This window comes from Bos indicus, chromosome 7, assembly GCF_029378745.1.
Source record: "Bos indicus isolate NIAB-ARS_2022 breed Sahiwal x Tharparkar chromosome 7, NIAB-ARS_B.indTharparkar_mat_pri_1.0, whole genome shotgun sequence".
In the NCBI taxonomy this organism is placed as follows: Eukaryota; Metazoa; Chordata; class Mammalia; order Artiodactyla; family Bovidae; genus Bos; species Bos indicus.
In genome coordinates this window covers 37,505,131-37,530,269 of record NC_091766.1, presented here as the reverse complement: position 1 = coordinate 37,530,269, position 25,139 = coordinate 37,505,131, and the positions used below count along the sequence as shown (strand labels likewise).

The window sequence follows — 25,139 nt, the reverse complement described above, 5'->3', positions numbered from 1 at the left end:
ACTTGGCATCTCCTGGAGGGCCTCCTAGTGACAGGTTGTTTAAAATGTTCCTGATTTGATTAATGGACCTAAATACCTGATTTGATTAATGGACCTAAATACCCTTCTTCATTTCTTCGACAGTGTTTTCTTTTGAGGGAAAAAGGTAAAAATTTGAGGTATAAACATCAGCGCCCCTATTGTTCACTGGTTTATAGTAATAGAACGTTTCCAATAAAATGTACTTCTAAATTGATGCTGTCGTCTTGTGTCCTTTGGCAGACTCTGTAGGTACATATATTGCTTAAGAAAATAAATCTCTTATTGATTGTAATGGAAATACTAGAAACTTCTCTATTTTAGACAAATGTAAAAGTACTCTGAATCTGTTATTTTAAAGGTTTAATTATATACACATTCATATACACATGCCATTATTGAGGGATCATAATTATGACCTCTTATACATTCATAAATTGATTTTCCCAGCAGGTATTGCTTTCTTGGTGATACAGGTTTATAAGGAGAAATGCTTCTAAAAGCTAACCTTATTAAGCAGATTACATTGAACTGAAAAATGCCCTTCTCCCCTGTATGAAAGATTTAGAAAAAGTTCTTATTTTATGTTTCATTCAATGTGTATAATTTTAGAAAACACAGAATAAACCAACTAGAATTTTTTTAAAGTGGGGAATTTCCTATAATTAGTCAGTAGATTGTATAGGAAGAAATCACTGAGGTTAAGAGAAGTGGTCAAGGAAATTGGGGAATAAGTATTTAGCTAAGCTTAAAAAATAGGTTAATGTTCTTGTATTAAATGTTTAGTCAACTTCCAGTTTTTACATAAGTATAAATAATAATGTATAGTTTCTGTAATAAACCATATATATATTGTATATGGAATATCTGCTTATAGTATTTACTAGTTATAGATGTGGATTATAGCAACAGAATATAGATAGTGCTTTCTCTTTTAGCAGTTACAGTTCTGTTTTTATGTATTTTCATGATTTATTATAGTAAACAGTAATTGTTTCATGAATACACACACACATAATTCCTAAAACTCATTTCAGTATTTCTGAGCAATATTTTTCCTACTTTAGATGGCCTGACCTGTTAGAGGTTTAGTGGGTAATAAAATCAATATGGAGGGTTTTTGAATTAGTATTTTAAAAGTGAAATTTAATAGAATATATGTATCATTGCTCTGGGTAAAAAATTGTCTTGTGACGCTTTTGTATATTTATATCAATTTGCAACATAAAAAAGTGTTTCTTACTATGTGATATGATCCAAGCAGAGGCTACTATTATAGGAAACCAGTAGTTAAAGTATGGTGATTAACTTTACGTTTTCATTTTAAGAGAGTAATTTTGACTGATTTTGCATGTACTTGGAATTGTGATTTACAAAGCAGTTACCAGAAGTTAAGCTTGGAGTTGTTACCTGGATGTTAGAGGGAGAATGACGTCTTTATACCTATTTTGAACTGACATCTTAGTGACATTGTCAGACAATAAGTAATGTAAGCGAGATGCCTAAGAACTATCATTTAAACAGTTTTGGCATGGGTTAGAAAACATTAAAAATATTAGTGGCTCATTTTCCTTGTGTTTTATGTTATGTAGGTGACATTTCAATGTACAATGTTGATTAAGGTGGAAAGACCCTCAGATTTAAATTTGGATGTGAGATGTCTAATTATATTCAAATGATTCCTGGTATTTTAATGTACATATGTTCGATATACACAATACAGAATTTTCTTTTAAATAGAAGCAATGTAGTTTAGCTAACTTAAGTAAAAATTCAATCTAGATTTTGTTTCCTATGTAATTAAAATATTGATAACTTTCGTATTTGTTTCTTAGTTATGCGTCTCAGATGAATACTTAAAGTGTACTATAACATTTTCACCTTGATAAAAGGCTTTTGTTTTATTCATATTTATATCACCAGTGTCTATTATAGATCCAGAAAATAATATATGTTTTAACCAGTTTAAGAAATTTCTTCTTTCTTCAACTTTTCTTTGTCTTTTAGGACATTGATGTTTTTCAAGTGTACATTCCTCTTGTGTCTATCTTTATATTTTCTGTTAGTTTCTTCAGGATCAAATTTAGTTATAATTTGGCTAAAAATGTGAATGGTATTTGCAGGATATCACACCTGGAGGCACAGCTTGTCTGTTTGCCACTGCTTGGTGATGTTAATTTTGATCTCTTGGATTTAGATGTTTTGCTTTTTTTTCTACTGTATAATTATTTTTTTCTTTTGTACCTAAAAAGCAATTGTGGGCAAGAAGCTTTGTGACTATTCATTTCAAATCAGACCTTCTCCACTTAAATTTAGTATCCATTGATGATTTTTACTAGAATTAATTTTTGTAACTTTTGATTTTGATATAATTTCTGGCTTAGAGAAAAGTGGCAGTAGTAACAAGCATAAGGAGCCTCCATCTACTCTTCTCTTCCCCAGTTGTTTACTTTGACACATTTTATCTGTAAAATGGGGGTAATAAGAGTAGTGCTGGTATTGTCTCCTAGTTTCACTGGAAAGATTTTGTTAGGTTTGTTTTTCTTATTGCTCTGTGTAACTGTAAAATATTAAAAAAAAAAAAATTGTAGTTCTCCTTTATTCCCTCTTCATTTGAGGTTTCTGGATACTGCTCTTTTTATATGAGATTTTATGTATGGGTGTGTGTATGTGCATATGTCTACATATGAGCGGCTTAGTGGCTGAACAACAACTACATATTTCTTTTTTTTAACTTTTTAAGTTACTGTTTCTTGTGGGCATGGGATGAATGCTTTTAAATCACAAAACAATAGAAAAGGCTCTAAAATTTAAGAAAGTCAGTCAACAATGTTTGTAGTTATGATGCTTTTATTTATTTATTTTTTTGGAAAAAATATAGCATTTAATGATCAACAGATACAAGACATGCACAGGAATAAATACAAGTAACAAAAAACCAAATGAATTTTTTTTTTAATTATTTTTTAAAATATAAATTTATTTTAATTGGGGGCTAATTACTTTACAATATTGTATTGGTTTTGCCATACATCAACATGAATCCACCATGGGTGTACACGTGTTCCCCATCCTGAACCCCCCTCCCACCTCCCTCCCCGTACCATCCCTTTGGGTCAACCCAGAGCACCAGCCCCGAGCATCCTGTATCATGCATCAAACCTGGACTGGCTATTTGTTTCATATATGATATTATACATGTTTCAATGCCATTCTCCCAAATCATCCCACCTTCTCCCTCTCCCATGTTATGATGCTTTTAAAATTACCTTTGCTGGTATTTTTTATTTGCTTCAGTTCAATTCAACATATAGAGTGTCTACTCTATTTCAAAGATACTATTAAAAATACTATAGGAAAAATTAGGTAATCAAAATGCCTTATATTTATAATGCTTTGGAGTTTCCAAAACAGTTTGAATATGCATTTTCTTATTTAGTATTGCCAATAACTCAGGAAAAAAGCAGATAATTCAGATAGATTTATTTCCACTTCCTATGAGGAAACTGAGATCTTGAAAGATTGTGACTTAATTATTAGGGCCACCTAGGTAGTGAGTAGTGGCTTAAGTATGAACTAAAGCATAAGCTTTAAGTTCAGTGATCTTAATTGCCCCATCCCACCTCTATGCAGTGACTAAGTATACATTCATTTGTGCAAAGACCTGACCATAGTGGGACCATATTTTAATTTATTCACTTAATATTTATCTTTGTCGTTTATCTTAAGTGCTTAAAGGACAGGTATACGATTAGTTAAATGAGATCAAAACAGTGTCTTATAGGTTCATATGAATACCTACAGGATGTTTTTCAATTAAGACTGTGTATCAAAATGCTTGGATATATGAGAGTAGTTGTGTCGTGTTTTTTCCTGTTATGTTGGAGAATCTATTGCCTGTAGATTCTGTTGAAAATAATTGTTGTTCAGTCTGCTAGGTTGTATCTGAGTCTGTGTTTACCCCGTGGACTGTTGAAAATAGTAGTGAGCTGGTGTTAGAGACTGTTTTACTATAGTTAGTATTAAAAATCAGTACATTACGGATCCTTGCTTCATGTGTACCATTAAATTGATTTTTTTACTTATGGTATTATGGATTATGTCTCTGCAGTATCTTTGCTCTTTTTACCCATAACCTCTTAAAGGTTCAGTGCCAGGAAGAACAGAACTGTATCTTTATTTTCTCATCACATCCTCTCTCGAATAGATAATACTTTCATTGCTCTCTTTCCAATTTGGCTTTGAGTCATTGCTGTGATTCTAGCTGTTGAACAGTCTTTCAAGTTAGCAATTAGTATTCCAGTTAAGTAAAAATTGTTTTGAGTCTGCCATTCTTACCAGTGTAGCTGAGGTAGTTTCAGTAAATCAATGACTAGAGTCGAGTTGTCAGAGGTATATGACAATTGCATGTCACAAAACTACCCTAAGTATTGATACTTTGGATTTACTGGAAATAAGATTTAAAACTTTATACTTACAGTTTTGATGTTGGAAAAATCAGTAATATGTCATGTTCAATAAAGCTGCATTTATGTTGCTTAATATTTTGAAACTTAAACTGCTTTAGTCTCTTTGCTGTCTTTGCCTTCCTGATTAAATTTTGCTGTTGTGTTAATTAATAAATTCAAAGGAAGTATTCTAATTAGTTTCTGTCATAACTGGGAACCATAGTAGGTTAGAATACTTTGGAAAGCATGATAACACCTGCTCACTAGTAAGTAGATATCAATTCTTTTTCTGGCTCTCTTCCCGTCTCACTAACTGTGTCTAAATGTGTGAACCTCTTACCATCTGGGCACTTCAGTTTCCCACTAAATTAAAAAAAAAAAAGTTTTACCTTGTTCTACTTATTGCAAAGAGTTTTGAAAGATAATGGGAGGTCATTTAGAGTAGTTATCACATATATATGCTATAACTATTTTTAAACACCATTGGCTTTAAAATACACTGTTTTAAAATAGTAATTTACTGTTTAAAAACCATTGACTCCTTTAGTGTATTTCATTGCCTAGTCTCAGAACTTTTATTTTTAGAACAGAATGTATTTAAAGACCAGTTTTAGGCTTGAATTTGACAGGCATGGCATGAGGCCAATCTAACGAGCCCAAAGGGAGAATGTGCAGAGTGTGCAGGTTGAAGGAGCCCAGGAACTGACTTTCCGCAAAGTCCAGGCTATCCATGTTCATTCCTGCTGACTGGAGATTTGCTTTAAGTTGAGTGTTTTCTTCCTTCTGTACCATCTGATTCCAATCTACACTTGTCTTTTGTAGCTTGAGACGGTTGGATGGCAGCTTAACCTTCAGATGGCTCACTCTGCTGAAGCAAAACTAAAATCTCCTCAAGCTGTGTTACAGCTCGGAGTGAGCAATGAAGATTCGAAGGTGAGAAAGAGTATCCCATTGAAATGATGTATTTTGTTTCCTACGTCTTGTACTTTATTGTTGGCAGGGTCTTTGCTCTCTGGATTGAAAATTAAAAAATAATTTAATTAAAAGTAGACAAGGATTAACAAAATGACAGATCTTTATTTGTGCAAGTTTTGATGTCAGATTTACACTTCACTTTTTTTATTTGAGAAACCAGATTTGCTTACAAGGTGGCGTTCTTGTAAGAACATGTTATAACATATTCTTTTGAATTCTGCAATGGGAAAAAATTGGTGGTAGTCATAATAAAATTACAATTTTAATGTTTTAGGTATTTGTGAATATTTCTGGTTTTGTGTTTTAACCTGCATACATATGGCAGAGGGAGTACTGTTGTCCAGCCAATGCCTGGAATATGAAGGTGACCTGAATTGTGTTTGTGTATGTATAGTATGTTTGTGGCTATGTTTAAATCTCAGCTCTTACAAAATAGAGTTTTGGATTAGTTTTATACTGCATGGTGATTTCTTCCTTAGTATTAATTTCAGAAAACTTCAACATGTTATCAGAGGTTAAAGAGTTGCTATGGAATAGTTTTTATTGTTACAGCATTTAAAGAAATGTATATTTCACATGTCAACCAGAGCTATTTTTTACATACATATATTTTTTACTATAATTGAGTATCCTTAATAGCGAGAAGAGGGAGTGACCTTTTTTCCTCAAATAAATGAAAATGTTCATTTTAAGACAAGTGAAATAGAGGTGAGAATGAGTTAGGAAGATCTGAAGAAGAGATTATTATGACTGTATGTGATCGGATAATAATGAAAGAAATATTATTTATTGAAATAATGGGCATTGAAGGGTGTGTATATTATTATTTATTTGTTAGCACTTTCACTATTTATTGGGTTGCCCAGAAAGTTCGTTTGGATTTTCCCAGATGAACTTTTTGGCCAACCCACTATTATGGATTGTATGTTTCTGTCTTTCGTAAGAACTGGCATAAGTGCCTATCTCTGGTTACATGTCAACAGAATTTTGAGGCATTTGAGTTGGATCTTAAGACACACAAGCACATACATACATAAAATTTGTTAATTTATTACAATGTTTCCAAAGAGTCATTTCATTTCACACATTTTCACCAGAAAATAACATAAACGTAACAATTAAGTGTTGAATTGACTGGTATGTTAAATATGCTCTGCAATTTAGTAGCTGTCTAACCTTGGGCAAGTTACCTAATCCTTATGAATTTTAGTTTCTTCATCTGTAAAATAGGAATAGTATTTTCTGCCTCACAGAGCTCTAAGGAAGATCAAATACTCATTGTTTGTGAAGTAAGTACATTATGTTCTATAAATGCTGGCCGCTGCCATCTTCATCATCATCACCACTAAAAGTTTTTTTGGGCTAATGAATAAATAAATCTCTTTGTTTTAAACCAAAGCTGTTACCAACTTTATTTCTTAAGGAAATTAACCTTTCCTCTTTTCTTTCAACCTTTCTCCCTTTTATTTCTTGATCATGTTTTTCATATGTGTGCTTAGTGGGCACAGGGAGGTAAAGGATGGCCTGGGAAGTCCTTTATTTTTTTTTTCCCCCTGTGAACTAAGGAAAACATTCCTTTAGGTTTAGGGTACTAATCTGGAGCTCACTGGTACGGACTGGGACTGCTCCATGAGGGAAAACATGCACCTATACATTCACACACACATGTATGTGTTCTCCAATGTACCTTCACTTTATTTCTCATGACTCTTGTATGTGAAATCTGAGTAGCTATGTGGAATTTATAGGTTGGAAGGGTACTGTCTTTGACCCCTCTATTGGGTATCTTTTAAACATCATCACTTTGGCAGGGATGGACTTTGGGATGCTTGACTTTGGATTGCTTGAGTCCTCCCAGCTTCTTTATTATGTCTTCAAAATGTGTCTGTGTCAGTTACATTTTTAGGCAGTAGGCATGAACGAGTAATGCTTCAAGTAAGAGAGTCAAGTTTTTAATTCATATTATTCAGGAAATTTCTACATATGTGAGATCCCAACTCATTTGAGACATAGGCTTGAGTACATTTGTATTTTTCTGTTTGTTGCTGTTTTAAAATTTTGAACAGACATTTGATTACCCTTAGGCTAAGTTGTAGGGAGAAGGCAATGGCACCCCACTCCAGTACTGTTGCCCGGAAAATCCCATGGATGGAGGAGCATGGTAGGCTGCAGTCCATGGGGTCCCTAAGAGTCGGACACGACTGAGCGACTTCACTTTCACTTTCCACTTACATGCATTGGAGAAGGAAATGGCAACCCACTCCAGTGTTCTTGCCTGGAGAATCCCATGGACAGAGAAGCCTGGTAGGCTGCAGTCCATGGGGTCGCACAGAGTCGGACACGACTGAAGTGACCTAGCAGCAGCAGGCTAAGTTGTAAAGAACCCTCCTGCCAGTGCAGGAGACCTAAGAGATGCTGGTTTGATCCCTGGGTCTGGAAGATCCCCTGGAGGAGGGCATGGCAACCCACTCCAGTATTCCTACCTGGAGAATCCCATGGAGCCTGGTGGGCTACAGTCCATAGGGTCACAAAGAGTCGAACACGACTGAAGCGACTTGGCACTCATACACATGCATGACTTGTACAGCTAGAGAACGATTTTCATTAACAGGCGCCTGGGAAGAGAGCTGCAGCACACAAATATACAAGTTATTTTCTTTTTGTATGCAGATTTAAGTGAACCTCTTTGTCTGTATTGCCTTTCTCTCCTGTGGCATTTTTATGGATTTGGCCCCTATTCTTTATACCTTGTAAACAGTAGACATGTAATGGAAGGTACGGTTATGATCAACCTAGATGGAAACATGCCCTCTCCACGTGATGTGTGCCCCATCTCTAAAGGGACAGTGAGCTACCACACCACTGTGCCCTCCATGAACTGATGCTGGGAGGCTTTGCTTTTTCTCCATGTTTTTATGATCTCTCATTCTGTTCTTTTTTCTCTTCTGAAATGAGAATTCGGAAATTCTAGACAGGTTAGAATATTAGGTTAAAGGAACTACGAGTATGGAATGTGTTTTAAATACCAGATTGGTTAAAGGAAGGGAGAACTTTTATTAAAAGGAATATTGAAAGTTATCATTGGTTAGTGTATGATGCAGAGTATCATGAAGAACAAAGTTGTCGTGCTTAAGAAATTGTCATTTTTTTTTTTTAAAAACAGGAAACAGGTAAAATTCTTTCATATGTATGCTTTATAGTGTAGTTATTTTGAAAGTACACATTATTAAAATAATTCTGAGAGGATTAGAATCAGTGCAAATTATAAGAGAATATTTTGGTAGTATTTACTTTTAAGCTGCTAAACTGAAAACTTACTGTAATTCAGTGTAAAGTATGGTTTCTAAGAATCTCTCTCTTCTTCCCTTCCAACATACACATGAAAAGGGTAGCTTGCAGTGAAGTTTTAATTGCTATCACTTTAGATAACATTGTTGTACTGACCTCCTTTCTCTTAGAACATTTCTGTCTCAAGGCTTTCCTGTTTTGCTACTAATTTTATCATGGAAACTGGATGATCCTAGCTTTTCTTATAGTATGTTGATAGATATTCTAGTCATTTTCAGTTAATTTTCACAGTGTTTGTCTATTGCATTTAGCAAAGTAAGATTATTTTCCTGTTCCACACATAGCTCAGAACAAGTTTTCTGAGTTTTTTGGCTTTTTTTTTGGTTTATTTCATTAGGGGGCAGTAGAGCTCTTTGCTTACCTAATCTCTGGCACTCAAAATGTTATTTGAAATAACATTCAAAGTAATTTGTGAAGTCAGTAGTTGTGGGAAATGCTAAGTGTTTACATTTCTAATCTGTATATAACAATAGAGTTCTCTTGTTTCCATCAACAAAATTAGTGCCTGTTAATCAGATATGTACAGAACAAATAAATGAAATCATTATGATTTCAATGTTTGCTAATTTATATGTGATCATTTCCCAAAATGAAATTTATTAAAAAGCCTTCCACACTGTTGATTTTTTGGTTACCTTCTGTCACTTGTATTAATTTCTTTATGAGAGAAGAGAATACAATATTCCCAAAGATAGTTGAATGGCTGTATTAGAGTATAACTAATTCCAGACTAGTCATAGACAGTTGAAATTTCTTTGTTTATAGAGAATAGCAATTTATACGTAACAGATCTGGTAATTTTGAATGGCATCAGCACTTTAACTTTGAATATCCTAAAAACACTAAAATATTTGAATTTTATTGTTAATCTTTCATTTTCCTCAGTAAATTTGCTGTTGAGAACAATCATATTTTGTTAATACAGCAATTCTAAATTCTTTCTGTACATCTTTTAAGAAAGAATCCTTGTGTTTCATTCTTTTTTTCTTCTTTATTTTGAAACAGCTGAGATAAAATCATATTGACAAGAAAGCTTTCTAGACTTTTATCTAACTGTTCAGTTGGATTGTGCTCACATTGTAGAAGGTTAATTATGATCTCCAGTGAACTTAGGACTTTTAATACTAATTTTAAAAATTAGAGGTCTTCATTCTTATTTGCAAAATGTATGACAAATTCTATTTAGATTGAGAAAAGGGGGAAAAGCCTTTTTTTAGTGCTTATTCTATGTAGATGTGGGCTTGCCTCTTTTAATATTTAAAACATGTCTTCCACGAATAAATTCTTATTATTATCTGTATTTTATAGATAGATGGAGAAATGGAGACGTGTATAATTAATTTATTTTCCTAGATTATTCCTAACTAATAAATAAGGCTTCCCTAGTAGCTCAGTCGGTAAAGTATACACCTACTGCAGGAGACCTGGGTTAAATCCCTGGGTCAGGAAGATCCCCTGGAGAAGGAAATGGCAACTTACTTCAGTATCCTTGCTTGGGAAATGTCATGGACAGAGGAGCCTGGCAGGCTCTAGTCCACGGGATCACAAAGAGTGGGACATGACAGAGCGACTAACACACAATAAACAAAGTTGGGATTGGAAGCCAGGCAGTTTTATTTCTGAGTCTTATGCTATACTTATTGCTAGGATACTGTATCATTTTGCTTATTTAATAATTTAACACTTATCCTGTAATATGTATATATGTTTCAGGGTGTTGAGGGCTTTTCTAAAATGCAGTGATTGTTTTATTATTGTTGTTCTTCATGAAGCTATAGTTATGTGGATTCTAAATTTCCTTTGCATTTTCTTTTTATTTGATTAAGTTGAAACAATCTTACACTTAAGTCAATGAAAGACACTAATACGTTCCTTTGTATAGTAAGTAAGGTTGTATGTTTTGATCTTATCCCAGTCAGTAGAGGCTGTAGGTATTGACAGACCTTACTGTAAGGGCTGTGTGACATCATTGATGTTGATGTGTTATGAGCAAAGAAATAGGGTATATCATTAAAAACACATCCTTAGCTGTGTATATATCAGGTTTTTCAGTAAGAGAAAAGCATATGTGGTTCAAATCATGAGCTCTTTGTATTAGAAGTTTATTTTGATTTCCTTAAGGACTGTGTTCATAGTGACTGATTTTGAAGGACCTTCAAATTTTTCTGAGCTGCTTTGATGAGCAGGTCTAAATTTTACAAATGCTGTATTTTTATTAATATATGTATAGTGAATATGTTTCAACATATTCTCTTGATAATTTAAGTTCATTTTTTCTCTGTTACAGTAGATGTACATATGTTTATAACGGACATTTTGGAAAATATAGGGAAAAAGCCAGTTAAAATCATGTATAATTCTAGAACCCACTTCACTTTTCACCCATAGGCTTGTTATTTTTGCTGTATGACCTTCCAGTTGCTTTTTCTTATACCTTTGTTATGAGTGATTTTTTAAAAAAATAGTGATGCTTTCTTTTGGTTTGGGAAAAAGAATTGAAGTTTTGTTATTACTATTCAATACTAGATGTGGTATGAGAAGATAATCACTTTCATCAGTCAGAATTTTTTCCCTTTTTACACAGTATACTATCTTACGATCTGAAAAGTTACTCTGTAAAGTCTTGGGTATTTTACTCACTGATTTTGACCAGAAATTTATAAAATGAGCTTTGTCTAATGAGCAGGTTTGTATCAAGATACTAACTTTTATTTGTGTCATTTGGGATGGTTTTTTTTATTCAGGGTTCATAAAAATTTTGAGATCGGTCGGTGGTTTTACTTTTGACATGAAATGATTGATGAATATTGCTTATCTTTTTAAAAGATTTTTTGGGGTCTTTTTTAATTACCTAAGTTGTAATTGTTTATTGTGAAAATTTTAGAGATATAGAAAGAAAAACTCAGATTTACCACGACTATGCAGACATCTTTTATTTCAGTTTTTGTTCAATAGATACTTTCTTTTGCAAGTCTTCTTTGATTTTCTATTCTGCTTTTTTCACTTAACTCTGTAACAGATCTTTTCCATATTCAAATGAATGAATGAATGAATGAATGAATAAAGCATCTTTGGAATTTATGGTTATTCTTCAGAAGTATAATTGCTGGGTGAAGGGTCTAAATAAAAAAAAAAAAAAAGATCTGACTATAATTAGATAATAGGCTTTTCATAATCATTTTAGGAGCATTTTAGGTTGCCTTTGAGAGATTTAAAATTTTCTAGAGAAAGGTATAACATTACTATCTCAAAAAGAAGTTCTTTGATAACTAGTTAATTATTATACTTTGGATAATTTTAGGAGACCAGTGAAAGCCCAGGTATTTTTATAATATTATAGAGCCCTCTCATTTATAATTTCTTTATTCCAATAGTATACACATTAAACAAGCTTTTGTTATATGTGTTCTATATTATTAAATAACATGTGAAAGCAATCTTATGAAATATTCTAGCAGCTTAGAGAAAATAAAACAGCCCCTGTTTGGTAGACAATTGAACATGTACTTTGGAAAAAAAAAAAAAGCTTGATTCTTTGAAATCATATTTACTTATTTAAATATTTCTAAGACTTTGTAGCTCTAGTTTTCTGATTCCTAATTTTGTTTTCTATCCTTTTTCATTGTGATGAATTTCTCAGTGATAGTATCCTTTAAGGTGTCATGTTTTCTAAATGAGAGCAATACAGAGATGTCTTTCCTCAATTTAGTGTTTTTTTTTTTTGGCTTATTTTTAAGTTTCCTGATAATGTGACTTTCTAAAAGATCTTAAGTATTCAAGTATATTGAAGTATTCACATTATATGTGTACAACTCCTTGATATCACAAAATGAACCCCTTTGTATGTGTGTGAAGAGTGTGTATGTGTAACCCTTTATCTGTATTTTAGGCTGCCTCATGGAAAGTCCATATTTATCCATAATAAGACTTTCTAAGCTAGCAAAAATATTGTTTTAGACACTATATATCTTTGAGTGAAAACAAAGTATTAGTACAAAGAGTATGGTGATAGTTAGATAAAAATGTCTTGTAGGAGTAAATCCTTTTAAAAAAAGAATACCCCATTCATGCATTTCATAATTTTAAAAAAATCATCTTTTTACTGAAATTCTTTTCAAAAATTTTGTGAAATTCCAAAGTAGGGAAACAAATAGTATTACCCTCACTTGCCTTTCCTAACTTCTGAACCTCTTTATTTTTTGAAATCCAGTGGCAATTGATAATTGTAGAATTCCTCAAATATAGTATGTTTGAGTACCTTTAAATTTTCTTTAAAATATTTTTATGGGTTAGAAATAATACTAATGTAAATGAGTGGCTTAAGTATTTTGAAATAAAAGTGTTAACAATGAATTAGACATCTAAACAAATAAAATGCTGGTAAGTTCAGTAAGTTAAATAAGCAAACTTCTAAAATATCTCAAATTCAATTCAAGAAACACTGTTAAACACATTTATTATTCATGGGATGGGCCTAGTGGTAAAGAATCTGCCTGCCAATACAGGAGAAAGCAGGAGACATGGGTTCAATTCCTGGGTTGGAAAGATCCCTGGAGGAGGAAATGGTAACCTGCTCCAGTATTCTTGCCTGGGAAATCCCATGGACAGAGGAGCCTGGTGTCCTGGAGCCCATAGTGTCGCAAAGAGCTGGACACGACTGAGCACCTGAACACGTACACACGCATGTGGGATACTAGGCAAGGTATTTTTGATATAGACAGATTTTACTTTCCATCGTGGGGCTTACGGTCTAAAAGGGAGTGCATATTCTAAGCCTGTAAGTGTAAGTTTAGTGACTGTTACAAAGAGGAAATACTGAAACTGTGGAAACTGACAGCAAGGAGTTGGAGACTGCAACAGAAAGGGGAATTTGAGGTGGAGGAAGAACACATGAAAAAAGAGAGCCTTATCTTTTGGGCTTGTTGAGTATGAGATAGCTGAGAGATGCAGGTAGAGATTTTTGCATGGCAGTTGGTGAGGTAGGGGGCGGGTGATACATCAGAAATTGAACCTTGGAAATCATTGAGGTTTTGATTATAATTTCAGTTATGAGATGGAAGAGCTTAGTTGCTTAGGGAAGGAGTATAGAACCTTATGAATTCCCAAATTTAAAAGGCAAATAGAGCTGGAGGAACTTTTCACAGTGATTGGGAAAGGAGCGGCCAGCAACTGAAGGGAGAGAGCAGTTCTTGGAGGGTGAATTACTTTACATGCTGTAATAGGTAAAAGAGAGAATGAAAGTTACTAATTTAACCCTCACAGCTGGGAATTAGGTACTAATATTTTTTCCTAGTTTGTAGATTGAGAACCTAGTCTCAGTGGTTAAATATCTTTCCCTAGATTGGAGACCCAGGTTCAGTCCCTGAGTTGGGAAGATCCCCTGGTGAAGGGAATGGCTACCCACTCCAATATCCTTCCCTGAAGAATTCCATGGAGCATGGCAGGCTACAGTCCATAGGGTCACAAAGAGTCGGACATGACTGAGCAACTGACTCTTTCACTTTCAGATTGGATTTTAAAAAGTGATGTAGGCAAGATTTGAACTTAGGTTCATCTGCCACAATAGCCTGAACTTACAGTCACTACATAGCAGTTAAAAAAAAATGAATTTAGCACCATAGGGGTCACTGGTGATCACCGTGTGGGGCAGGAGAAGGAGGTGTTTCAAGATGGAGGGCGATATTGAATACTATTCAGAGGTCAGAAAAGAAGAGCAGACATCTACATGACTGTTGGATTTGGTTAGATGGACTTCGCTGATAACCTTGACAATTGTAATCTCAGTAACAATTGAGAGGGAAAAGAATCCTGATTGGAATAAATTGAGGAAAGAAAATGAGGTAAGAAAGTGAAAGCAAAATAGAATAGTCAGTGTAGAGGAATGTGGATTCAGTGGCAGAAGATATTAGAGAAGGTTTGTATGCCAGTGCCACATCTATTGGGGGAAAAATTGATGCTCCTGGACAGAGAAGGGTATGAGTTCCTTAAGAAAGTGAGAAGAGAACCAGAGCACAAATGGAATGGTTGGACTGTGATGAGAGTAGGAACATACTATTTGTTGTAACAGAAAAAACAAAGAGAATGGACCAGGTAGGTCGTTTTGGTGGTAGGAGAGAAAGCTGTAACTGATTGCTTCTGTTTTCTGAATGTAGTTATTTGTTGGGGGAGTGGATAGGTCTTGGAGTTTTGAGAACAGAGGAAAAGGTATGAAGTAGTTATTTTGGATATTGGGAAAATGAACAACCTAGTTATTTTAGACTGTTTCACTGTTACCTACCAGTGCTCATTGCCCATTTGAGCTTGTGACCACAAATTTGAAATGAGAACTGTTGGAAGGGTATACATTTTCCTTCATCCATTTTTAGTTGCTCTAGTGCAGATGTGAAGTAGGTAGATACTTAGGTTTAATCAGGGTTTCATCTTTGCCAAGTATATCAGATGAAGAGAGAAAGGGACAAAGGACTGACTTTGCATACAAGGGAGTGATTTTGGTGATGGACCATAGATTCTAAATCGGGTCAGTTGGAAAGTGAGGATTTGGTGTATGTTGGGGGTGACATGATGGCGAGTGAGAAATTGCCTGATGATAGAACTGGAACCCTTGCCGCACCCTCGTTAGAGTCATTTGGGGTACAGAGGACCCTCAGACGCCTTAGTTCCAGGATCACGCAGGAATTTTTTGTTTGAATCTTTAGACCTCTGAATAGTATTCAACACCGCCCTCAATCTTGAAACACCTCCTTCTCCTGCCCCACACGGTGATCACCAGTGACCCCCATTACGCTAAATTCATTAACATTAACTCAGCATCATCAGTTCTATGTTTTAATTCTAGAGCTGAATGGTGTTTTTGAGGATCTGAAGATAGTTGTTCAGTTAGTGCACAGAAAATAGCCAATTTCAGTCACCATATCATTTAATGGAGAATGGTATCCATAGGCAGTGGGAACATAACTAGGGCCATAGATGGAATAGGGTTGGTAGAGCAATTATTGTGTCACTTATCTCACTTCCTGCTACTAGCAAATACAGAGAGAATTAATATAATCTAATTTTTTACAAACCTTGATAATCTTCTTGTTTCAGGAAGGTTTGATCCCCATGTCTAATTAATGAGGTAACATATCATACACAGTTTTTAAAACATCATATTAAGCTTTTAAAAATTCTTTTGTTGGTGTTCTCTGGAGTTTACGTAAACTTTACGTATATTCTGTAACTGTGCTGTTAAAACTTCGGTGAAACTCTGTACGTTTGTTGTTGTTATTGTTGTGATTAGTTAACCAAAACATATAGCTGACAGATTACATATAATGGCTGAAGATGAAATGTAATAACAAGTAAATGTGTAGACAGAAATTCTTACTTATTAATTTCATCTTTAAAGGGCAATTTACCCAAACTTATTTTAGGGAATTTTAGTTTTATCTCTTTTTTTTTATTCCTTTGTATTTTGCTGGATTTACTTGAGTAATTTACATTGTAGAAAAATCAGAAAATGTAAGAAAATAAAATTCGTCTATAATTCTATCTAAAGATAATAATTTTGAATAACATACTTAATTGGCATATAGCTTTCCAAATCTATCAATTATAAAGTATTTCCCACCCCCTCATGGAATATTACATTATAAATATCTTTTTCAATAGATGAAGTTTTAAATGGCTGTGGAATATTCTATTTTTTGGTAAATATGGTTTATTTTGTCTAGTAATTCTTTAGCAGTATATTTGCTTTAAAGCCATGTTTAAGCCAGTTGACAGATACTAATATATTGGCTGAAGTGAGGGAGGTAGATCATGGAAATGCTATCCATGTATTAGAGACCATTTTGATAGCTGCTACAGTATTTACTTTTTATTGCAGGATAAACTGTTTTTTCTAATAATCATGTTTCAACATATAGTTTAAGGTGCCTTTTAAAATTGTCTATGTGTGATTACTAACTGATGACGTTCTCAAATGAAGAGAATTTGCTTCCTCCTTTCCTTTCTTTTCCCCTCTTTCCCCTTCTTTCTTTCTTTTTTTTAATAAACAAGCAAAAGTGCAGTTTCTTTCAGAGTTACTCCATTTTATCTGAAGGAGTTCCAACCTATCCATCTTTAAAGGGCAATTTTATCCAAACTTAAAATACTGCCACTTCTTTGGTAAGGGCAATATAATAAAAGCTCTGAAAATCACCCTTTAATAACTATCAGCAATAAAACAAATAGAATTATTCATATGCAACTTTATTTATAGAATGAGCAAAGGCTGATGGAATTTTCCAGCAAAAAAGAGACCTTAAGTGGATTTGGCAATGGATTCTTAGATATAATCCCCAAAGCACAACAAAATAGATAAATTGGACTTCATCAGAATTAAAAATTTGTGCATCAAAAGACATTATGAAGAAAAAGGAAAGATAACATAAAGAATGAGATAAAATATTTGCAAATTATATATCTGATAAAGAATTTCTATCTAGAATATGTGAAGAACTCCTAAAACTCACCAACAAAAAGATAAACAGCTCAAAGAATGGGCAAAGGACTTGCACAGACATTTCTCTAAAATAGGTATACTAATTGTCAACATGCACATGAAAAGATACTCAACATCGTTAGTCACTAGGGATACACAAAACAATGAGATATCACTTGACACCCATTAGGATGGCTATAACTAAAAAAATAAAACAAGTGTTGGTGATGATATGGAGAAATTAGGGCCCTCATATATCACTGGTGGAAATGTAAAGTGGTGCAGCCACTATGGCAAGTCGTTTGTTACTTCCTCATAAGTTTAAATATAGAATTATCAGATGACTTAGCAGCTTCACTCCTAGATATATACCCAGAAGAAGTGAAAACAAGATTCAAATAAGTACATCTATGTGCATGTTTATAGTAGTACATAATAGCATCCCAAAAGGTGGAAACAACTTAAATATGCCCATCAATGGATGAATGAATAAACAGGTAGTATCTGATCTGATATACATAAATGGAGTATTATTAGCCATAAAAAGAAATGATGTCCTGATTCATGCTACAATATATTCAGTTCAGCCGCTCAGTCATGTCCGACTCTTCGCAACCCCATGAATCACAGCACGCCAGGCCTCCCTGTCCATCACCAACTCCCGGAGTTTACTCAGACTCATGTCCATCGAGTCAGTGATGCCATCCAGCCATCTCATCCTCTGTCGTCCCCTTCTCCTCCTGCCCCCAATCCCTCCCAGCATCAGAGTCTTTTCCAAAGAGTCAACTCTTTGCATGAGGCGGCCAAAGTATTGGAGTTTCAGCTTTAGCGTCTGTCCTTCCAATGAACACCCAGGACTGATCTCCTTTAGGATGGACTGGTTGGACCTCCTTGCAGTCCAAGGCACTCTCAAGAGTCTTCTCCAACACCACAGTTCAAAAGCATCAATTCTTCGGTGCTCAGCTTTCTTCACAGTCCAACTCTCACATCTATACATGACCACTGGAAAAATCATAGCCTTGACTAGACGGACCTCTGTTGGCAAAGTAATATCTCTGCTTTTTAATATGCTACCTAGGTTGGTCATAACTTTCTTTCCAAGTAGTAAGCCTCTTTTAATTTCATGGCTGCAATCACCATCTGCAGTGATTTTGGAGCCCCCCAAAATAAAGGCTGACAGTGTTTCCACTGTTTCCCCATCTATTTCCCATGAAGTGATGGGACCAGATGCCATGATCTTCGTTTTCTGAATGTTGAGCTTTAAGCCAACTTTTTCACTCTCCTCTTTCACTTTCATCAAGAGGCTTTTTAGTTCCTCCTCACTTTCTGCCATAAAGGTGGTGTCATCTGCATATCTGAGGTTATTGATATTTCTCCCGGCAATCTTGATTCCAGCTTGTGCTTCTTCCAGCCCAGCGTTTCTCATGATGTACTCTGCATAGAAGTTAAATAAGCAGGGTGACAATATACAACCTTGATGTACTCCTTTTCCTATTTGGAACCAGTCTGTTGTTCCATGTCCAGTTCTAACTGTTGCTTCCTGACCTGCATATAGGTTTCTCAAGAGGCAGGTCAGGTGGTCTGGTATTCCCATCTCTTTCAGAATTTTCCACAGTTTATTGTGATCCACACAGTCAAAGGCTTTGGCATATATATATATATATATATATATATATATACGTACCTTAAAAATCTTTTTCTTAGGGGAAGAAAAGCCACTGACTTGTATACTTTAAAAGGATTAAATTAGTACATTTTAGAGAGACAGAGGCTGACTAGGAATAGTTTAACCCTCTCAGTTTACTGATAAGACTCAGACCCAATGAGGTTAAATGATTTATCACTTGATTAGTGGCATAGCCAGATGAGACCCTAGTCTGACAGAATTGGGGGGCGGAACATAAGATTTAAAGTGAGATGATTGAGTTTAAATTCTAGACTGTGGTCAAAAATCTGAGTTTTTCTGCAGTAAATTTCTCAATTTGAACGTGTGGTTGGTAATACCTGCCTCTTAAGATTATTGATAGAATTACATGAGATATCTCTGAAATGCCTATTAGAATGACTATCACATAGTAGGAATTTAGTGTAATTGAATTTGAATTTGAAGTCGTATAGTTTAACATTGTGTAAGGAATATAAGTTATTTTGGAAAATATTTTTAGGAAAAGATTACTTTAGAAGACAGTTGAGTACTGGCTTGATGGCTTATATAGTATTTTGCTCTTACTTAAAAAATTGTTCAGTGTTACAATATTGTCCTTTGTAACCAGGCTGTTGGAATTGAGATTGAATTATCTGTAGCCATCATTTTTTTTTTTTTAACAAATTATTGTTTCTTTTCTTTTAATTAGTAGAAAAGATTCCCGAATGAATATAGAGGAAGAATGCCACTTCCTTAATTACTAGTATTACGTTATAGTCTACTTGAACTCCCTGTGGGATTTTTTTTTTCACCCACAATGACCTTTTATAGAGTATGTGCTCTGAAAGAACAAGCCCACAGGGATAGTATGGCATTGTGCCAATTACAAATGTAATTTTCTATTATATTAAACCATCTTTGCTTTTATATAACTAGTCTCAATTATAATACTTTGTATTTACTTGGTAGCTTTTAGCTACGAGGCTCAAAACTCTACAGAGACTCAAAGCACTCCAGTGAGGTAGGCATACTATAATCATCCTTTTTAGTTAAGAAAAGAGGAGGATGATATTATTTGTGAATGCTTCAGTAACAGAAGAAATAATCTACTAAAAATCTGTCACTGGTTATAGGATTTGTTGTTCAGTCACTAAGTCGTATCTGGCTTTTTTGCAGCCCCATAGAGTGTAGCCTGCAAGGCTCTTCTCTCTGTGAAATTTCCCAGTTAATACTGGAGTGGGTTGCCATTTCCTTCTCCAGAGGATCTTCCCAACCCAGGCATCTAACCCACATCTTCTACATTTTCAGGTGGATTCTTTACCACTGAGCCACCAGGGAAGCAGTTATAGGATAGTCTTATTTTTAACAAATGAAAATTTCTTCTTCCTCATGTAAATAATGTTTAGATTTTTATCCACATTTTATTTGTTTGGGTATTTTCTCTACTTTTCAACTGATTGTACTGTATGTTGACTTTCTTTGACTCTAAAGTACAAGAAAATATGAACACTGTAAGCGTGTACCTAAAGTAGTTTGATTGAATGATTTAGATTTATCAAATATTTTGCTGTAGACAGGTAAGTAATTTATAGATTTATTGACAAATTTTATATTTAGATATAACTTGTACATTTCTTAGCTTTGAGATGGGTATTGTGTATTCACTTATGAGTTAGTTACAGTCAAGTCCTTAGGTATTTTAGGTTGGCATGCTAATGACTAATAATATAATAAGACTGCTGCCATTAAGTGTATTTACACTTCTCTTTTATGGTACATATGTTCTTTATGAATTAAGTACTACCTATAGGACTATTCAGAGAAGGCAATGGCAACCCACTCCAATACTCTGGCCTGGAAAATCCCATGGACGGAGGAGCCTGGTGGGCTGCCATCTGTGGGGTCGCACAGAGTTGGACACGACTGACGTGACTTAGCAGCAGCAGCAGCAGCATAGGACTATTACATAGAATAATAAGAACAAGTTTAAAAATATGTTTTAAAATGGGATCTAATTAATGGTAATTCCTAAAAAAAAAATAAAGATTTCTCATAAGGAAATTTTGTTTATTTAAGAAGTAAACTCATAAGTTGCCTTGGGTCAGTTCTTATGAGAGGACAACTAATTTCTTTATGAAATTATATGAAATTTGCAAGTGGCCAAGATATCTCATTGTCTCTTTTGTAAGTACTGCCACTTTATATTTTTCTGAATTCTAGACGTTCTAGGTAGATCGAGCTCATCAAAGCTGAGTGTCTTGATGGCTGCAGTGCATAGAGAGTAAGCACTATGTCTGGTAGTACCACATTTAAACAATTAAGAAGATAATGATAATAGATAACATTTATTGACCATTTAATATATGCCAGGTATCCTATGTGCTTTTATACTTTGTCTCATTGGACCCTTGAAATTAATAAACAATAAGTCACATTTTTAAATTTGCTCAGAAGGACTGAAAATAATGTACAGTTTAATAAAGTAGCCACTCTGCTTCCAGAGTGATTCCTTTGCCATCTGTCTTTAATGAGGTCCATGAGTAGTGCCTATTCTCATAGTCATTATGGTTTTATCTTGTTCTTAAACATTTTGTTTTGATAGTCATGAAACTCTCCTGAGGGTAGGTGATTTATCTCCATTTGCCATGTGTGAGAGGTGAGAGAATGACCTTGATACAGGATTGCATTGAGAGTTGTTCCTGTTCTTTTCTGGCAGGGCTGTCTGGGTGAAGTACTCATAGTACTCGGGAATCAGGGCATTGCTGGTAGTAAAATAGAATCTGTACTGGATTTTTCTAGATTATAACTGCTCAGTTGAAGTGCGAGTAGGTAACAGGTTAGCTGATTGACCTCTTCTCTCTTGGGGCAGTCAAGCAGTGTGTGGGGGACCTGGAGGTCTTAGCCTGTCACCTAACCTCAAGCTGCCTTGTTGGTTAACCACATTGTAGAGTACAATGAGAAACCTGTATATGGGTCAAGAAGCAGCTATTAGAACCGGACATAGAACAACTGACTGGTTCAAAATTGGAAGAGGAGTACGATAAGGCTGTATATTGTCACCTTGTTTATTTAACATATGTGCAGAGTACATCATGTGAAATGCTGGGCTGGGTGACTAACAAGCTGGAATCAAGATTGTTGGGAGAAATAACAGCAATCTAAGATGTGCAGATAATACCACTATAATGGCAGAAAGTGAAGAGGATCAAAGAGTCTCTTGATGAGGATAAAAGAGGAGAGTGAAAAGCTGGTTTGAAACTCAGCCTTCAGAAAACTAAGATCATGGCATCTGGTCCTGTGACTTCATGGCAAATAGAAGGGGAAAAAGTGGAAGCAGTGACAGTTTATTTTCCTGGGCTCCAAAATCACTGCAGATGGTGACTCCAGCCATGAAATTAAAAGATGCATACTCCTTGGTAAGAAAGCTATGACAAACCTAGACAGTGTATAAAAAACAGAGACATCACTTTGCTGGCAAAGGTGCATATAGTCAAAGCTGTGTTTTTTTCCAGTAAGCATGGATGTGAGAGTTGGACTATATAAGCCTTCTTTATGAAGGCTGACTGCTGAAGATTTGATGTTTTTGAATTGTGGTGGTGGAGAAGACTCTGGAGAGTCCCTTGGACTGCAAGGAGATCAAACGAGTCAATCCTAAAGGAAATTAACCTTGAATATTCATTGGAAGGACTGTGCTGAAGCTCCAATACTTTGGCCACCTGGTGTATAGGGCCAGCTCATTGGAAAAGACCCTGATGCTGAGAAAGATTGAAGGCAAAAAGAGGGATGACAGAGGATGAGACGGTTAGTAGGTCTCACTGACTCAATAGACAGGAATTTCAGCCAGCTCTGGGAGATAATGGAGGACAGAGGAGCCTGGTATCACAGGGACTTGGACGTGACCTAGTGACTGAACAATAACAACAAAGAAGTGTAAACATCATCATTTTTTGTCAGCGCTGGAATGTGAGTTAGGCCTCAGGAAACTGTTTCAGAAATGTGAAGCCGTAGAAATTATATAATATTTTATCTTTTTTAGTATATACTTCTCTCCTATTTAATTGCTGATGAGATGTTGAATTTAGAGCTTGAACCTTATACTTAGCAGCTTAACGGTAGCCACTTTGCATAAAAGTATAAACATTTCCTAACCGGATTGTGTTTACCAGTCATTTGTGTCAGTTGATGGAGGACAAACTTGACCTGTTTACTTGAGAATGCTTTTCACCTGCAATTTTCTTTTTGGGGAAGTTTGGTTTACAAGTAGTTTTAGCTAATTATTGAAACTCTGTGACATAAAAATTCTTTCAGATAGTTTATAATTAATTTATGTTAAGCAATTCGTAATTCAGGTTGGCCCAAGTCTTTACATTCAAAGAGTGCCTTTATTAACCCACATAGTTTCCCCTAATCCTCATTTCTCTCAGGTTCTCCTATAAAACTTATTTTTCTTTTTTGCATATTAATGTTAAAAAGAGTGATGGATGGTTTCTTCTGTTTTATTTTTTTCTTTTACATATACAGAGGCTTATGGAGAGATGGATTTTACGGTCTGTAAGGTCAGTGGAGAAGGTGGTGATCTAATAGAGATAAGACTCTAATATGAGGAGGGAGAGGAAATTCCTTAGGAAAGTACCACATGGGCTGTCGACATAAGATTTCTTAGTAAGTCAGTTTCAGTCATATTATTTTTCTTCAGAAGTTTGTTGGAACTGTTTGCTGTTTCTTTAGTTGGTCATTTAGATTTGGAGTGCATTTTTGTCTTTTAGCCCTAGAATCACCTTAGCACACATGAGATGTCAGCTAGCATTGACTGAGAAAACAAGATTCACATTTTCCATCTCACACTCACACTGACTCCAGGACTTACCCTTGTTCAAGGAATGGTGGATCTAATTGCTTGCATTTTTAAATTAGTATTCTATCTCTGTTTGCAAAGTGTATAGTTGAAGTTATGTAAGTGAATTGTGGTTAAATTCACATAAATATGTCATTGTGTTTTATTAACTGATGACTCGTATGTGCTTTGTCCCTTTTATGTTTTACTCACTTACGCATTCAGATTCTTCAGGTTCTCTTGTCTTAGAATTTAAAAGTACTACTATGTACATTAAAGAAGGTCACCTACCTGTTACCAATCTCTTACTGATTTATAGGATTAGAGCCTGTTAGAGAAAAGTTTCTTAAACATAAATTCACTGATAATCTATATTTGTCAAGTAAGTATAATCTTATAAAAATCTTGTAGGTAAACAAATATTCAGTGTGTCCAAATGAAAAATGGAAGGGATAAGATAGTATAGATGATAGGTACTAACTTTAAAATTGACTGGGAGGCATGTGACTGTATTGACCTAGTTGGTGCCAATTTGAAGAATTCTAGTATGATTCCCTGTTTTCCTTCAAGTTGTATTGAGTAGGGTTCTGTTGCTGCAAGCCAAGTTGTTTTAATTGGATTTAGATTCAGGCATGACTATCTCCCATGGCTTCTGTTCTTGTAGGCGCTACTTATACTGCTTTGTACAGTAGGGGCTTGCCTTTATTTATATTCATAGTATTAATCACCTATTAATTTTTCATTTTAGGTCATTAAAACATGTCACATTCATTAGTATCGTAATTAGAAAATCAATTATCCTCCTAACTTAAGGACCAAAAGATTTGAGAACAACTGTGGTATTTAATTTCTTATATTTAAAAAGGTCTGACTGAAGATTTTAATTTTAATTTTGTCCCCTTGTTAATATTGTTGTAGGGAGGTTTAGTCTTTGTTACTAAATACACACCTTATTAAATCAGTGTGTGTCCTGGGACAAGACATTTTTCTGGATCCCAGTGATTTCTACCATCCAGCTAAAAACTATTACATTTGATAGATAATAGAGAATAAGGTGGAGGACTTTGGAGTTGGCATTGACATGTAGTACAAAGATCACAGACTTTGGGATCACATTCTTTACCTTTTGGGGACTAGTTGAAGAATCTTGGGCAGGTTACTTACTTGATTGAAACTCAAGTTCTGGTCTGAAAGTTTGGAAAATAATAGCAACCTCCCAAGGTTTTTCTGGAATTAAATACAGTGTATGTGCGTTCAGTCGTGTGCTCCTTTGTGACCCCATGGACTGTAGCTAGCCAGGCTCCTCTGTCCATGGGATTTCCCAGGCAAGCATACTGGAATGGGTAGCCATTTTCTCCTCCAAGAGATCTTCCCAACCCAGGGATCAAATCTGCCTCTCCTTTGTCT

The 25,139-nt window shown here is 34.9% G+C and overlaps 1 protein-coding gene across 3 annotated transcripts in view; it reads left to right on the top strand.

Moving 5' to 3' along the window:
• Nucleotides 1–25,139, top strand: part of COMMD10 (COMM domain containing 10) — a 185,258-nt gene that overhangs the window by 24,128 nt on the left and 135,991 nt on the right. For 2 of the 3 annotated variants that reach the window (XR_011567613.1, XM_019964670.2), the window contains exon 5: nt 5,289–5,399. Coding sequence is in view for 2 of the 3 variants with exons in the window: in XM_019964670.2 (XP_019820229.1) it covers nt 5,289–5,399 (111 nt within the window). In the remaining variant the exon portion in view is untranslated. Of the gene's footprint in view, nt 1–5,288; nt 5,400–23,419 lie in introns of all 3 variants that reach the window. The other variant, XM_070793291.1, reaches the window with a different exon arrangement.